Source organism: Caretta caretta, chromosome 1 (genome assembly GCF_965140235.1).
Source record: "Caretta caretta isolate rCarCar2 chromosome 1, rCarCar1.hap1, whole genome shotgun sequence".
In the NCBI taxonomy this organism is placed as follows: domain Eukaryota; kingdom Metazoa; phylum Chordata; order Testudines; family Cheloniidae; genus Caretta; species Caretta caretta.
Window position 1 is genome coordinate 254,805,657 of NC_134206.1, and position 17,905 is coordinate 254,823,561.

The following is a 17,905-nucleotide window of genomic DNA, read 5'->3' on the forward strand; positions in this document are numbered from 1 at the left end:
CTGAGAGTTCATGAAAACTAAACATTTAAACTAACAAAACAGGCCGTGACTAGTTTCAAATTGCCACACTGCTTTGGCTGATACATAAAATTTCCTCTGACTCTGACAATCTACTGTACACGCAGGAAACACTGTATCTGGCCTAGATAACCACAGTTCACTTTAGAAGGTATTGAATTTCCTTTTATATCATACTATGGGGCAAGACCACGCTGGCAGTGAAACTTCCTCCAAAGTAACGAGGTTACAGGGGGTCTTCCAAACCAGTGCTATTCTGGACCCGTACAACTCAAATGTTGTCTTCCAACATGGCCATTAGTATTTTAAGGAACAGACTTCAGCTTTTGCAGCTCAGTGTGAAGCTGCAGCTCCCAACACACAGATAGTTTTTATTCTTGGGCTTTGTCTCTTGTCCCCTCACACCTTGTCATTAAATTCTACAAGCCAAAACCTCTCTGCAGTTCTTTCTAAATCCCCCTAGACTTCAGCCAAATGGCTCTGATAAAAGGGAAAGGGAACTGCCAGATAAAATTGGCCACTGACTTGTCTGCTGGCCTTACAGTACCCTGAAGCATAGACTCCTGCCAGTGATTACATCCTACATGCATCCTCATTAACAATAACCTTCGGAAACTAGAAGAGCTGTCTCTGGATGGATTATACTACAATATCCTCTCCAAGAATGACAGACTGATAGTCTCTGGAAAGGACCCAACATAATATGTGTTCTATACAAAAGCATTCTGACGTGTTATTGATACAGCATTAATGAGTGCACCCATATCTCTAAGCACAGAGACAGTTGCTAACTAATCACTATTCAGCCCAGGAAGGGAGAAAAGAATCATCCTTTACGCTTAGATAATACACTAAAAATACATGAATTCAACATTTTGAATCAGAAGTCAGTTCACAAACGGCTATTGAACAATGTACCAGGCTTTATTGTGTACTACATGTACGATTAGACTGGCCAAATTCACCACTGATATAAGTGGGCCAAGATCCACTGATCTCCATGGAGTTTCACTCAAAACAAGAGTGAATTCTGCCCATGAATGTGCAAGCATACAATGAGGCTTGATTAATCCCAATGGGTTTGCAACTTTTTTCTGACTAATAATATTGGATCTAACAGATTGTTGTGCATACATGCTGCTTGAGGGCTAGCAGCTCTGAGTAGGGGGTGGTTTGTAGCTGTACTGCCTCCAGGAAGCATTGTGGGCACCCCTTTGTGAGCAGCCAGCTAGCATGTGTCTGAGGGGCATGCACTCCAAGGGGAATTAGCAGGCAGAACACTGAACCCATGAGAATGTTAACCATGGCACAGGGGCATAAGTGGAAAGACTCCTTTTGCCTTGGGACACCCTCCACTGTGACTCAGGATGTCACAAAAGCGGTTTGATGCCACTAAACATGGTAACTTCCTGGTGTCTCATGGCTGATCTTTTGATACATGGATTTATTGAAGTTGTGCCTTAGCAACTTGACCATTTAAGTTTTGTCAAATTTTCCTTTACATTCAGGTTTCAGATATTTCTAATTCCATGACCAAATTTCCCTCTCAACTAAAATTTGACATCCAGTTTGAGTCTTGGTCCAAGAATATTTCCCTGTAATTACACAGAAGCATATACAGACGGTCTTTGGTTTGAGAAAGGCACATTATTATTTATATAACATTTTAAATGCTTTTTATTCTTCTCTAGCAAGCAGAGCTTATATTTTAAAAGCTAAATTTGGGAAATACTAAATCTCTACTATGAATTTCTGCCTTGGGAGGAAAAACATATTGGATTCAATCTATATATGAGCATTTCAATACCTAGCATCCTGGATTCACTGCACTGTCTTCTGAAGGATGTGTTGATGCATATCATTTATCTCCATGAAGGAGACTTTTCATAGGGACATAACCCTTTGACTTACATTGACACTGTAGAAGCTCTCTCAACAAAACCAAAACGGAATAAGCACAGAATAGGCAGCAGTACCTCTCTGCACTGTGGCATCAGTACATCAAGGACTCCCCACTGCAACACAGAGGAAACCTTTCAAGCACAGATTCCTTGGCATACAGACCTTTCCATCCCACCTGGGACATCCCTGCATGCATCCTTGCCCCCCCCCCAATGCATCCTTGGCCTCCACATCTTTACTCACACCTTGGCCCTCACATCCTTATTCTCCCCCTGCATTCAGATTTCAATGCTCTAATTTCTACATAAAAAATTATTACCAGTTTAGAACAATCACCAACACATATCACCCATTTGCATAAGTTCTCCTGAACGTTACAGAGAAGCATAGCACCTTCTTGGCCCCATGCTCCATTTGCAGTCTGCCACTACTTTATTGCTTACATACACCAATACACAGTCCTATACAGTGTAATGAAAGCCACACCTACCCTACATTAATCACCAAAACACCTGAGCACATACCCAATAAACAGGAGTGTACAATGGTTGCTCTGGATGAGGGTGGAGATGGTGGTAGAAAGGACATAGCTAGATTGAGAAGGGGAAGTAATGAGTGGAACGGAAATGCATGGCTTTGTTACTTATTTCCTTACTTTCTAGGGTTCACATGAGTGCGATATGCAATCTGAACTCAGAGATAAAAAGTCCAACATTAAACATTCTCTGAAAGTAGTGTTTGTATGGGAATATCTATCTAGATATTTACATGTATCTTCATACATGATACAACATTGGGTGTGTGGGTGTGTGCACGCACATGCACCAAATGTAGTTTTAGAAATATATGCCCCAAGAAAATAATGTGATTGTGAGTTGGGGGAAGGGAGGAGGGCATTAACTAAATGCAGGATTTATTTACTGCAAATAATAATGAGGTAATAAATATGCTACCCTGTTAACACCTGGGCTGTGACTTGCAAGCTGATGGACTGATTGCCTCTGCATAGCTCCTGTGAATGTTTGGTGCACAATGTGTTTTCACTGTGTTTGATTTATTATCTGCCATCCTCTGCCATTCTGAAGCTCACTCCACTTCTGAAGTGCTTCTGCACTTCTGCTGCAGCTGGCAATTTCAGGGAAGCGGGTTTAGCTAGGACAGATTGCTCCAGGAATGCTCCATGGATTGCTATTGAGGAGGAGGCCCGTTCATGAAAGGCTGCCCTGGACTGCTCCTCAACTGCTGATGAGGGTCACGGAGCATGAAAGGTTATTTATTCATAACAGCAGTGGGACAGCTACGCATAAGTCCTTTGAAGGAAACAATGCAAGCAGTGCAAGTTAATCAAGAGCAAAAACCGGAGAATTGTCAATATCAACAGATGGACTGGGGAGATAAGTTGTCAATAAGAAACCAAGAGACATGATTTGTGTAGAGAGAAGCGAGGGGCCCCGTTGTTATAGGACAGAAGGAAGAAATACTTGTTAGAACCTGTCTGTCATTTTTATTTTTGAGTCACTGACTTTGCATTTATTTAGTTCCAACACCTTGTAGGCTGGGTGATGTTGGGGGGGGAAGGATAGTTCAGTGGTTTGAGCATTGGCCTGCTAAACCCAGGGTTGTGAGTTCAATCCTTGAGGGGGCCATTTAGGGAACTGGGGCAAAAATTGGGGATTGGTCCTGCTTTGAGCAGGGGGTTGGACTAGATGACCTCCTGAGGTCCCTTCCAACCCTGATATTCTATGTTGGGAGAGATGTAGCAAGGCCTCAGGAAGTGGTGGAGAGAGCGCCACAGTAGGTAGGGGAAAGGGCCACAGTAATGTATCGGTAGGTGGAGGGAGCACTGCAGTAACATATAAGGAGGGCGGGGGGGAAGTTCTACAGTAATGTATCAGGAAGGGGCAGGAGCACTGGAGTAACACGCCAGGAGGGACAAGCTATGTATCGGGAGGTGGAGGGAGCGCTGCAGTAATGTATCAGGAGGTGAGAAGAATTATTTTTCACTGAGCTATACATTTGTTTCAGTCTTCCCACTCCAAAGAGCCTTTCCTAAAAGTAAAAGCAGAATTGTGCACAACGAGCAAAAAGTGCTTAAGTTCAAATATTCAAATATGTGTTGCAGCTTCTCGTTCTCTCTTCTTTAATTTTCCTGTTAATTCTAAGGGAAAGGTTTGTTTGCTAAAACGAAAGCTCCATGTTTCTGGGCAGATAATTGAAACCAAATCCCTTGGCTTGGGAGCTCACTGAAGAATACAAACGTAAAACTGGACATATACTTAACTTCTCAATACCAAAGATATATTTGAGCCGAAATACATTTTGTAACATCAACAATCGTTCTCCATCACACTCTGTACTACTATAGCAATAATTCCTGGACGTAATCTCTCTACTTAGGGCTTGAAATGATGACCTCAGCTTCTATTCAGAGCTTTACAACTCCCAGATAGGACTGGCAGTGCAGAGACCTCTCTCTGCTCAGAGCACTGGGAGTCTATTACACCCAAAGTGATCAATATTCCCCTCTAGGAACACAAGAGTTACATTTCTACAGAAACCCTATGGGCCAAATTCTGCTATTGGATGAACACAATTCACTATCCATTTAAAGAAATGGGAGTTACACAAAATTCTACCTGAGTGTAGAATTTAGCCCTAGATACGTGAAACACATAAGAATATGCCTTTGCAAAGACTGGTCAAAACGACTCAGTGACGTTGTGGACATTTTTTTATTAGGATAGTTTTCCTTGGACTTGTTTGACTAATTTAAAAAAAAACCTTGATCCCTTTGTTCCTGTGTTTACCGAATGCTAATTCAGGCTCAGCAGGAGTTTGTTTGTTTGTTTGTTTTAAATGGACTACCTCCTCATGGGCTGATTCCTTTTGTTTTATATGTAACCTTGGGGTAAGAATTTTAGTTTGTTGGTTTAAGAGGGGCAGCCAATCTCCCTTCCACTGGAACCATTTGAATTCTCCTCATGCCTTTGCTCTCTATCAGAGCAATCTCCTAAATTAGTTCCAGTATGTTGACATTCCTTCCATCTGGTGTCTTTCCATTCCACGGTATTTTTATTACTCTCCTAACAGCCGCAGACAGAAGTACCTTTCCTCTGCTACAAAGTGCTCTTTTATTAAAGGTCAGCCAAATCAAAAGAACAAGCAAGTTTATCTTTAATTTTAGGCACATGGGCTGGAATAACCTTTCATTCAATAAAATCATTTAAAGTCCAATTGGTACACTCATGTTATAAAGGACAAATTATTCCTCAGAAAGACACCTGAATAATGGGAAATAACTTCTAAGAATTATAGCCTAACTATCTCATCAGTTCATGACTATTTGGAAAAACAATGTGTAGCTCTTTGTTCTAAAGCCCCAAATCAGTATCTTCAAGATTCAGAGTAGCAGCCGTGTTAGTCTGTATTCGCAAAAAGAAAAGGAGTACTTGTGGCACCTTAGAGATTAACAAATTTATTTGAGCGTAAGCTTTTGTGAGCTGTAGCTCACGAAAGCTTATGCTCAAATTTGTTAGTCTCTAAGGTGTTACAAGTACTCCTTTTCTTTTTATCTTCAAGGTGTTATTTATTAGTTTATTGCTATATAATTTTTAAAAATAAAGAACATGGTGGGCTTGGGTAGCCTTCCTCTTTCAGGGTCCAATTCAGCAAAGTATTTATGCACATGTTTAACTTTAAACATAAGCTTAATTACCATTGAAGTCAATGGGATTTAAAGCATATGCTTTAAAGTTAAACATGTTCTAAACTGCTTTCCTAAATCACAGCTGTATACAGTGGAAATGCAATGCATTTCTTCTTAAATTAAAGGAATGTAGTTAAGATCCTGTGATAATCGTTTTAAATCAGTCTGTGGGTTAAAAATTAATCCCCACTGAGTGGATTAAATCAAAATGAGAACCATACGCCTTGCTGATATCAATTGTATGTATACATGGATGAAGAAACATAGAATTTGATGTTTCACCATTTAAAAAGAAGCGGAGAAAAATGTGAGAATCACTAAATCAGCCATAACGTTTAAGCTCTCTGTTACACTATTTTATCCCAATTTTGCCTGAGTGAAGAAGAGACTTGCTAATTACATTTTTAAATTATGATCGCTTTGTAACCTCAGACAAGCAAGCATATGCCATGAGGTGGCAGTTAGAAATTTGTTTTTATTTTTTAAACATAATGTAGCCTGAGACCATGTTAGAATGTGATTTGAAATTGCCAGTGTTCTCAGGAACCTGAGGGTTCATCTCACAAGTGGTGGTGTTTAGGTGTTAAACCATACTCAATGCAAGGAAATTCATGTGGGTGGAGTATGATAACCTAGGAGTTAAGTTTGTTTATACTTGTTTCATTACTAATCACTAGACTATAGAAAAATCACTTTATATTCTTGGATGTTATCAAAAGAAAACAATGGAAATAATATACTTGAAGGTCAAAAAGCTATATAAATAGAGGAAGCCAATTAGCAATGTGGTTAAATGGTGTCACCGTTGAAATACTTTCCTTGGTTAAATTTTAAAAAGAAAAATCTCAGCTTTCTAGTTTTTATCATTCATGTTAAGCGCTCAGTCCCGCGTGTGCTTCACGCTACAGGACACCTATTGACTTCACTGAGTTCTCCACACAGAGGCTCACATGATCTTGCACTCAGTTCCATTTTGATTCTGTCTGTAAAAATGCAAGGTGGAATTGACTGGCAATGACTGAAAACTAACCGATCATGTCCTGTTACTGTTGCAGAGGCATGATATGAAATGTTAGATTTAACATGTATTTGTAAAGAAGACAACTATTATAACTAGGCAACATACACCATCTTTGTAAATATATGTTAGATTTAAAAGGTTTTACATTGAAGTTAAAAGGTTTAAAAGAACTAAACTTATTTCGTGATTAGCAAAGGTAGGAAACCTAATTCAAGTCAGTTTACATTTGTAACTTACACTTTGTGGAGATGTGGGAAGAATCTTTTTATTCTCTTTTTTATTAATCAATAAAATGCAATTGCAAAGAACTAAGGAAGTGTGTTTTTTAAGGGAAATGCAATTTTAGTACTGTGATGTTTTAAAGGAGCTTGACTCTTCAAGGTGCTGAGTGCCTTGGCCCCAACCCAGCAAAGCACTTAATACATGCTTTACTTTACGTACAGGAGTAACCAATGCTATTGACTTCAATGGGCTTTGCATTGGGTTCATAATCTTATATTTCAGTAGGGAAAATCTTTGTTAAATAATTTCCCCGGTGTTTGCAAACAATGTGTTTACTTTTTTTAAAATAACGTGTCCTTTACATAAATGGAGGAACTTCTCTGTTTGTATTTACTGAAACCCGGGACAACACCCGGGACACGCAATGGAAACTCTTACACAAACACTGTACGTCACCATGTAGAGACCCATGGGCCTGATCCTGTGCATAATGTTACCCCCATGAACAGTTTTACACATGTGTAAGTGTTTACAGGATTGGGTCCTATACGCTCCCCATGTTTTAACTTTTATAAAATAAAGTATTGCCAGATGGGATTTTTTTTTTCAGTCAGGCTACCCATGGAATAATATGTTTGCTCTCAAAAGCTTTAGATACCAAGTCCTGGAGTTTGCAAGGGGGAGAAAAGGGGGTGGAGGGCGCTTTGCTTTCTGAGTTAAAATTTATGCCCTGAAATCAGAACACTTCTGGCAAAGTCAGCTTCATCTATTCAGTCCTTTTCAAGGAATTTAAAGTCACTCAAAAGAACACTTCCCTTCCAGCTGCACTCTAAAGATTGCCAATTACAGTCCTGCTTGAGAGGATGGAATTTCTTCTGACTCAGAACTGGAGGTCTACCTCTTGCAAATAGCACATGAGATAAATTCATTTTGATTTGGGTACAAAATGTATCATTAAACCAGAAAGCCTGTTTACATGCATTTGGATTTGCTTAGCATTAAAAACCAATGGCTTATGTTTATATTGAGTTGACAAATTCAGAGGTTAATCACCTTTAGCCAACAAGGTCAAAAGGATACCAAAACATGGATCCCATTTCAGGAAAACATGTGTTTTTGTAAGTACAATTCAAAGATCTTTTAAAGATCTTCCAGTCAGACAGAGCAGTACTCATTCTAGCCAGACTCCGTGCAGCCCTGCACCTCTGTTTATGGATTTTAGGGCGTTTGATGGCAGTTCAAATCTCTTCTTGAATACACACAGCAAAAGAGAAATTATAAATAGACAACATAGAACTAAAACTAACCTTTATATATAACAATATAACTATAATCACTTTTATGGCTTATTCATGAAGATGGCTTTGTAATCTAGGCCCTGATGCAGCAAGCTACAGTACCAGCCTAATCTCGAACATGGAAGTAGTCCCATTAACTTCATTGGAACCACCTCTTATTCTTAAAGTGAGACACATGAAGAGGTACCTTTCTGAATTGGGATCCTAATTATTCTGCAGTATGTAACTATTCCCCTGGTGAATATGGCTATGTCTCAGCTGGTCTGCCCTGCACTTCAGTACCCATGGTATGATGTCAGGTGTTGGAGAATATTTATTTTGGCCTCCTGGAGTTTGTGAGGCTACAGCTGCCATGCCTCTGTTCCCAGTGCCACATGATTGATTTTATAATGGATAGGATCACACTGTCCATCTGAATTCCCATTGCCCTTCTCCACAGGCCATGACTGAAATACAGAGGGTCATGCCAGACTGCTTTAGTTTCTCAATAATTATTTTGTTTCAATAACAGAGTAGCTATTTCACCAGGGATAGAAGCAAATGGTAATGGAATGAACACCTTGAAAACCTATAAAGACGAGAGGAAAGCTGCCTCCAGCTTCCATGTAGAAAAGAGTCACTCATGCTTAAGGAATCACAACAGAATAAACAGCATGGGATCTCACTGAGGGTAACACTGCCATGTGCCATATGCACTTTCACTGGGAAGGAAGGGGTGAAAAACCCTGAACTAAAAACCTGTCTTGGTTCTGCTGTGGGAAGAGATCATCTTCAGCTAGAGCCAAGGAACTGAGGGTTGTAGGGGAAGGTTTTGCTTCAAGGTAACTTTAAGTTATTTTCTACTTTTTAAAATCTTTCTAACCCTTTAAAATGTTTTAACTCAGTAAAATTATTTAAAGCAGAGCAGGGGACATAAGAAGGCCACTTGGTCAAAGCACTGTAGCATACCTGATTTTTTTAGTTCCAGTGCACACTGGAAATAACTTTTGCTCCATTTGCAACCCACATGCTGACACAGCATCCCTCCCCTTTTCTGTTCCCAGATCCTGTTACGAGTTTATTCCATAAAAAGACAGATGAATTCATCTCCTTTCAAGTAAAAGAACATGCTTTTGAATAACTCAATATGTGATATTGTAACATTATTCCAAGCCGGACCTTGTTTTAATCAGTCAGATCAACTCTCAGAATGGAGTTGCCATATACCTATCATCACCTAGCCTGTACAGCGGGTGTGTAGAGTTAATACTTAGGGCCAAATTCAGGTGCCTCTTCCCAATATAAGCATGTGAGAAAAGAAGAGTGACTAAGTGGGGCAAAGCTCCCTCAACACATTTGGAGTTTGCACTCTACAGGTCCTCTGTGGCTCAATTCCTACTCAGGACCAGACAGCATGTACACTTCCGAACCTGTTTAGCTCTGGCCAGGACGTCACAGCCTAAGGAAGGAAGGAAGGAGGAGCTTCCACTAGAGGCCACTATTCTAGGCTGCCTTTTACTTCCAGCTCCTCCCCAGAGTCAGTAGCAGCCCTGGAGCCAGGAACTATAAGCTGGAGAAAGCTACCAGCCCCATTGCCATATGCTGCAGGGAAAGGAGCTAGGGAGCAGGAATGCAGAGCCAAGGGAAGGAGTTGGGACTGGACTGGGAGACAGGAGTGATGAGCTAGTGACTGGGTTGGGAGCAAGGCTTGAGAAGTCAGTGGGAAGGTGAACCTTGGATTCAGGGAGGAACGGGGCCTGGGAAGACAGCTGTCAAGAGGGGCTGGCAGCAATGAAGGAAACGGTGTGAGGAGACTAAGACTGACCAGGTGGGCTCCAAGGAAGTTAAAGCAATGAACTATGTGAGGAATGGTTGGGGGTTTCAAAGAGTTTAAGACCAGAAAGGATGATCAGATCATCTAGTTTGACTTTCTATGTGGTTGAGGGGCATGAACTGAAATTGATTTTATTTTGTTGGGGGGAGGAAATGAATTGGAGTGGGAGGGGGGAAATGAAATTGATTTTCTGGTTTGGGACAGGGAAAATTGGATGGTTTGTGTGACAGCTCTCCTCACACTCAGACAGAAGCATTTCAGCCACACATTAACAACTTCCCCCACGCAAGGAATTCCTGTGGTTGCTAGAGAGGTGGTGTACATTTGCAAAGTGGAATACGATTTGAAGGGGAATTGGTGCACAAAACTAAGAGATGGCATAAGACCTAACCTAAAAGCATATGAAAACTAGGTCTGAGACAACAAACAGTACAGATGGTGAAAAGAATCGCAGTCACTAACCTTCAAATATAGTGATGATATGAGGATGGCTGAGGGATGACATGATTTCAATCTCCCGTCTGATATGAACCATATCTTGTTCATCCTTAATTTTGTCCTTACGAATGGATTTTATTGCAACCTATAAATTCAGGAAATCGAGCATTACTCTTGGAACTGAACAGATGCAAATAATCTATTAGGAGAGTTCTGAAAATAAATACAGATGTCAGATGCTGGCAGAATGTGGAATGACCAAAACAAAGTTTTAAAATACATACCCCATGCCCCCTCCACTTCATTACAACGCGTACACTCTCATTACTGCAGTGAATCACATTAAGTTTTGAGACTTATTTGTACAGCTTTATCTTTCAAAAAAAGGGTGGGGTTTTCAAAAGGACTCAGCATTGGCCTAAATCTGAAGTCAATGGTAAAGCCCCCCATTGATTTCAATGAGAACAGCATTTGGTCAGAGTTGATTGTTTTTGACAATCTCACACAAAAGCTTTAGCCCATTCCCCTTACAAATCCTATTAGTTTTTCAGAGAAACTTTAGGGTACCGATATTTTAGGGTACTGATAACAAAATATATTGGGCCAAGCTCACACAATAAGCACGATATTAATACAAGTTATTACATGATGAGATACAATACAAGTCCTAAGTCCTGAGCAGGCCTCAGTAAAAAATAAAGAAATCCTTAATATTTGCAGCCACTGCCTTGAAAATCGCTCTTGTATAAATCCTGTACTTTCATGTCCTATACAGCACTTATGCAATCACTCCAAAACCATATCCTTCCTGCATCCTTCCTCAATCAGCTACCTTTCACAAGCACATCGTGTGACTGGGTATCTTTCCAAAAAGCTGGGTGGGAACAGAGGAAGTGATAGGTGAACTTGCAGCACAAATTCAGATTCAAAAAGCCCTAGCAAGTGTGTGAGTTGCCTGTGAAAGAGAGGACTTATATGAGCAAGCTCATAAATAATTGCTGAGGTCAGATCATGCTACAGAAAAAAAGCATAAATCAACAATGGGAAGACCCTGATAGGGGGAATACGCATTTTGAATAACAGCAAATGGCAACACTGACTTTATGATCACAGATACTTACCCCAAATGGTTTTTTTTATTTAAAGCCAGGGCACAAGGAATACATTATCAGCTAGTTTAAAATCAAACATTAGCCTTTTGTCTAACATAATTATCCTCCAATGCTCCTCCAATGACCTTGTTCCTACTATGGAGGCCACCCTTTTGTGGGTGAATAACACTTTTGTTATTCCACAAGCTTATTATAACATGGAACTTTCCTGAGAAAACATTTTGCCTTGTGAAAAAGTATTTAGGTTTACAATGCTCCAGTCTATTGTGAAACACTGTTTGCATGTATCAATAATTGTGAATGGCATTATTGGTGCCTTTTTAATTATTATGTGTAGCATCAAGGACATTGGAGGGAAAGGGAAAAATATTAAAGAATATTAACATGAACTGTGCTTAAATGGGAACTACAGAGTCCCCAAATTGGGAAGGCATCCCTATTCAGCAAAAACTTAAGCACATGCTTAATTTTAAGCATGATCCTAAATCCCTCTGAAGTCAATGGGACTTAAACTCATGCTCAACTTTAAGCATGTGCTTACATGCTATCCTGATTCAGGGCCTGAGTGAACAACAGAACACAGCAGGCAGTAAAGGATGAGGGGAGTCATATCTAAAAGCTAAACAATTCTTTTCTGCTGCTTGACCCAAACATTTGGGATCGAAGTTCGAAAAGTAACAGTGCAAAGCAACGTTTTCATCTCGGATTCACACCTTTCCAGTAAAGGTAAGAAGAAAAAGTCCTCATCAAAGATATTCCAAGCAGAGGGCTAAAGCGGCTAACACTAGCAGACATTGCATGATTTTTCTCTCTTTCAATTTTTCTGCACTTGGGCAGGCTGTAAGTGCATACCTTGTTTACAAGGAGGATGTGGGTGGCTCTTGGAGCAGCACACGCATTCCTGAAAGTAAATTTAGACACGGGTAGAAACATGCCTTTTATCAGTGGTTCTCATACCAGGGCCGCCGCTTGTTCAGGGAGAGCCCCTGGTGGGCCGGGCTCCCACTGGCTGCGGTTCGCCGCTCCAGGCCAATGGGCGCCGCGGGAAGGGCGGCCAGCACATCCCTCAGCCTGTGCCGCTTCCCGCGGCCCCCATTGGCCTGGAGAGGCAAACCGCAGCCAGTGGGAGCCACGATCGGCCAAACTTGCAGACGCGGCAGGTAAACAAACCGGCCCGGCCCGCCAAGGGCTTTCCCTAAACAAGCGGCAGGCCTAGTTTGAGAACCATTGCCTTTTATTATAAGACAGTCTTGCACTTGGCTCTCAAGAAGAATTTAAGAAGGATTTTATTGTCAAGCATATAACAGGTAGCAAATTCTTCATTGGATGATGATTTAATTGAGGATTGGTCCTGCTTTGAGCAGGGGGTTGGACTAGATGACCGCCTGAGGTCCCTTCCAACCCTGATATTCTATGATTCTATGATTCTTCACCATTCTGGGTCAGGAAAGGAATAATGGCATCCAGGAGAGCATGACAGCCTGCCAGCATCCTAACTCTATACTTGACAAACAGGAAAATTAACTCTCATAAATAGTTTCTATTTTAAACATGGAAGTATATGCTTTTTATATGAAAAATACACAACAGTGGTTCAAATTATAAAATCATCGGACTGGAAGGGACTGCGAGGGGTCATCTAGTCCAGTCCCCTGCATTCATGGCAGGACTAAGTATTATGGTTGCATATAGACATTAAAATGTATCTTTGAACTTGCCTTGGAATACAGTGAGATGTGCTTCCTGTGGCTAAATTTTTCAAAAGCAAGTAAGTGACTTAGAATCCTAAATCCAATTTCCAAAAGAGTCTTAGGCACTTAGGAGCCTGTCTCACTGACTATCACTTTCTTTCCTAAGTGCTTGTCACTTTTGAAAATGGGAATTGGGGTCCTAAGGCTTAGGCTTAGGCTCTCTTGAAAATTTTACCCTGTATATTTAAGTCTTAGACCCATTGAAGTCAATGGGAGTTTTGCCACTGACTTCTTAGGTCCAGGAGTTCACCCCATATGAGGGAAGAAACATCTCTCATGCAAATCAGTAACACAGACTTTGACTTCTTCACCTGTCCCTCAGGCTCTTTTGGTCTCAGTGACTGATACTCAGGAATACAGGGACAGCTCCTCAGCTGGTATAAATTGTTATTGCTCCACTGAAGTCAGCTGATGATCTTTTCTCAGAGTATTTATGCACATTTTGGGTTATATTCTGCAATTCTTAAAGTGAGCATTAGCTTATTGGATACTACCTGTGGAGTGAGGTACTGCCCCTTAATAGGACTCTATGCATATTCCGGTACTACTCAGTGTGAGTGAGGGTGGCAGAATCTAGACTCTTATGCTAAGTAGGAATAATATTGATTAGAATTTACATATCACTTTACATGTTCAAAGTGCTGTGCAGATATTACCTAGTTAAGCCTCATAACACTCCTGAGAGATAAGAGGGTAAGCTTTATTTTCCCCATTTTAACATATAATGAAACTGAGACTGAAAGGTGGCGTGCCTCTCCCAAGAACAGGTACTCCACAATGTGGATCGTGACACTCATTCTGTCTCAGACATGGAAGTCTACTTTCCCGCCCAAACTGCTGTGTTAAGAGGAATGGATTGCTCAGGGAATTGGGGGATTATTAGATTCTGACACCCTCACCCACTGTGAGTTTCACTTTCCTCCATGAGGAGCTCCGCTGAGATGAATAGGGCTACTCTACATGAGTAAAGGCGTCAAAACCTGGCTCTAATAGAATAAGGAACATTTCACTTGTCGGTCATTGGATCAAATACAGCCTAGGTTGATAATGATTGAATACTGTTACCATCTGACAGGTTTCAGAGTAACACCCGTGTTAGTCTGTATTCGCAAAAAGAAAAGGAGTACTTGTGGCACCTTAGAGACTAACCAATTTATTTGAGCATAAGCTTTCGTGAGCTACAGCTCCACAGTATGCATCCGATGAAGTGAGCTGTAGCTCACGAAAGCTTATGCTCAAATAAATTGGTTAGTCTCTAAGGTGCCACAAGTACTCCTTTTCTTGTTACCATCTGATGTCTGTTTGGTGTCCTATACAAGTATGGTTGTCTGCCCAATTCCAAGTGGATAGACTCAATATCACAAAGACTAGCAATCTTGTCAGCAATCTCATCTTAAAGACCAAGTATTGACTGGGCGTGGACACGGATCTTTCCCCCACAGAGGCAGTATCCCAAGTCGAGACTGCACACTTCAGACTTACAGTGTTCAGAAGGTTATATTGACATCCATGGTGTTGCTTTTTTGTGGATAGAGAAAACTTCAGTCTCCAAAACTGTCACTTTCACCAGCACCAAATTCACACAGATAGGATCAGATCGTCAGCTGGTATGAACTGGCACAGTTCCACTGACTTGAAAGAATCAACACAGATGAGGATCTGACCCAATCTCTTTCAGTTCTATTGTTTTTGAAGTATTTCATTGCAACATGTTCAATGGTTTCTCTTAAGTGCCATGATGGCATTTTAGGAAATTATAGTATATGTCACTGTTTTGGTCTCAGTGAACAAAACAAGATCTCTATCTGCTTGTTACAGTATCAAAATGTAAAACAAGTCTTTTCTAAGCACTCTAAATGCTGCTAACGGATTTCTGTTTATGAAATTTATTTTACACAAAAATACGTTCAGGAAAAAAGCAGCTTTTCTAAAATGTGTTTATTCTTTTAGCACTAGAGGTATTGTAGGCTGCATTTGTCAGAATCTTAATTATGGGACTGATGCCAGAGACTGTACATGAGGAACCTGAAAAACTTAGGCCTAAGAAGTTATTATCTTAATTGAAAAATACATTTTAAAAAGCACTTATTTGTTCATCCTGCAGATGCCTTTCTTTGAAAGCAACAGATCTATTCTGTTCATCATCACAACATGTTAAGTGTCAAAGTACATGAAATTTGGCAGGATAAAATACAATATGCATTTTATGCCAACCTTATCAACAGGACAACCCAGTTCTAGTTCTGACTGCAGAAGTGTGATTAGCCCCTATGGTAATCCCAGAAAATGGTACATGATTCTTACCACACTTTTTGTTTGTGTTTTGCTGATTTTAAAACATTTCTAGCTTTATATCTCAGGATATGTAATTATGGTATTTTTGGTAACTTTACGATCAGAGCAGTTTAATTTTTCCCAGCCTCCTGAACTGATGAGATGTGTTGGGTAACTAAGAACCCTAGTTGCAGACACAATAACATATCTGGTTTGTAATAGAGAGATACAAAGTCTTTCATTCCTATGTCACAGGTTCAAGATCAATAGAGACAAAGGCCCTGATCTTGCAAACACTTAAGCACATGGTCAGGGCCGTCCCTAGGGGAGTGCGGGGCCCGGGAAGGAAGTGACGAATCTGTCACTTCCGGGGCTGACCCGGCACTTCTGGGACCGACTGCGCCAGCCAATCGCACCAGCCCGTGGGGCCCCCCAAAGCGCAGAGTCGGAGCAGTCACCTCAATTCGCCATACACAAGGGACAGCTCTGCATATGGCTATCTTTATGCACGTAAGTGGTCCCACTGACTTCAGTGGAACTATTCACAAGTGCAAAGTTAAGCATGTGCATTTCCAGAACTGGGTCCAAAAGCAGTTGCCACAAGATGGCTTTTTTGGGGACCACAATAGGATGATTTGGTCTTAGTTCATTTCCTAGAGGACAGGTGTCCGTTGCACATATGCACACAAAAGGATCACAAGTAGCACTAACTAGAATCTTTGTTAGTCACACACTGAGGCCAAGGATTATATGAGCATAGAATCTGAACTTTCCTTTCAGTCCTACAATTGGTCAGGATTGAGTTCATTTGTGGGGAGGAGCTGGAAAAATTCCCCCCCCCCCCGCATTCTGAGGATAGCCAGAAGTAAACAGAATAAATCCTGCACTCTTCAGAAACACAAAGTAACAACAGAGACAAAAACATCTAACCAACGGTGAACCTTTTTTCAGGGAAGTAGCTAACTCCAATTTTAAGTGTTAATAATTTGCCCACTCTTTGCTAATCTACTGACAGGAAAAGAAAATGTATCTAAAAGTATAACTTTAAAGTAGAAACTTCTGCACTGTGGATAACCCTGCATTTGGAAATGAAGCTTTCAATTATAAAAATACCACAACACCCCACTTTACTGTTTAAACATTTTGGGTTAGATTGTCACTAACCCCCACATGGCCCTGCAAGGAAATACAGTCCCCTCAACAGTCTGGTGCAATTGTGCCACCAGTGATCACATCATGACACTGGGTCCTGTCACCGATTGTTCCCTCTCCAATAAACAAGAAGGCAAAGATGGGGCAGAGCCATGGCGGCACTCCTCCAAGCAATGGCTAGCAAAGTTGGATGGGCATGAAGTGTGGGGAAGAAAGTTACTCCCTTTGCAGGGCTACAATAAATTACCTGTCTGAGTTTGCTGGAAAGAGGATTTATACTCACTCTCTGGGCCTGCCTGGAGGGATGATGGAGAATTTCCCAAGTATGTTTCATACTTATTTGGCTTTTGTTTGTTGCAAATACTTTGTATCGAGTTATATTTCATAGATGGTTCATGATAGTTACAAAGGTTTCTGTACGTTCAGTGCTATCTTCATGAGAAATGTTTCACTTTTTCCAGACTTCTGGGCAAAGCAAAATGGATGGAATTTTCCATAAAGATACAGTAAAAGCGTTGTGCACAGCAAAATATGACATATTATAAACACTTGGTAAAGAATACAAGTAGGTAGTAGGTGTCCACCTCCTGGGCACTCATTGGTTTGTGGGACCAATCTGGCCATCAGGTTATTGGCAGGTGAGGGTGGAGAAAAAGCTGTAGAGACTTAATCTTGAACAATAAAGCTATATTTTCCTGAAAGAATCAAACATTTCCTTTTGGCTGTTTCTAACTGATTTTTAAAGACAATGTGCCAAATTCTGACACATTCCCCATTGGGATTGCAAGAATGTAAACAGAGGCAGAATTTGCCCTATGGCATAGATTTATAAATTTTTAAGGCCAGCAGGAGCCATTATGATTATGTAGCCTGTCCTCCTTCATAACAGGCCATAGAATCTCCCCCCGTAATTTCTGTAGATAATATGTGTTTTCTTATCAGCCAAACTTATCTTCTATTCTGTAGAATATTTTTATGTTTGAAAAATAAACAAAGAAAGATCCATCTGTGTGCTCACAAGCTGTTCCATTTCATTGTGGAGGCTGGGAATTTTAAGCTGATTCAACCTCTTAGGCGTCCCAGTTAGGCTGTGGAGCAAATTCCAATTTATTACTGCAACAGCATTCTAAGAGTGCAGGGGAAATGACATCAGGGAGAGAATGCAATCCCCTGAGGGAGGAAGACCAACTACTGTCAC

At 40.8% G+C, this 17,905-nt stretch overlaps 1 protein-coding gene across 1 annotated transcript in view; it reads right to left on the reverse strand.

The window, feature by feature from the left end:
• NUAK1 (NUAK family kinase 1) overlaps positions 1-17,905 on the reverse strand; it is a 59,819-nt gene that overhangs the window by 19,034 nt on the left and 22,880 nt on the right. The window contains exon 2 of the mRNA XM_048832079.2: positions 10,443-10,563. Coding sequence (XP_048688036.1) covers positions 10,443-10,563 — 121 coding nt within the window. The remainder of the gene's footprint in view (positions 1-10,442; positions 10,564-17,905) is intronic.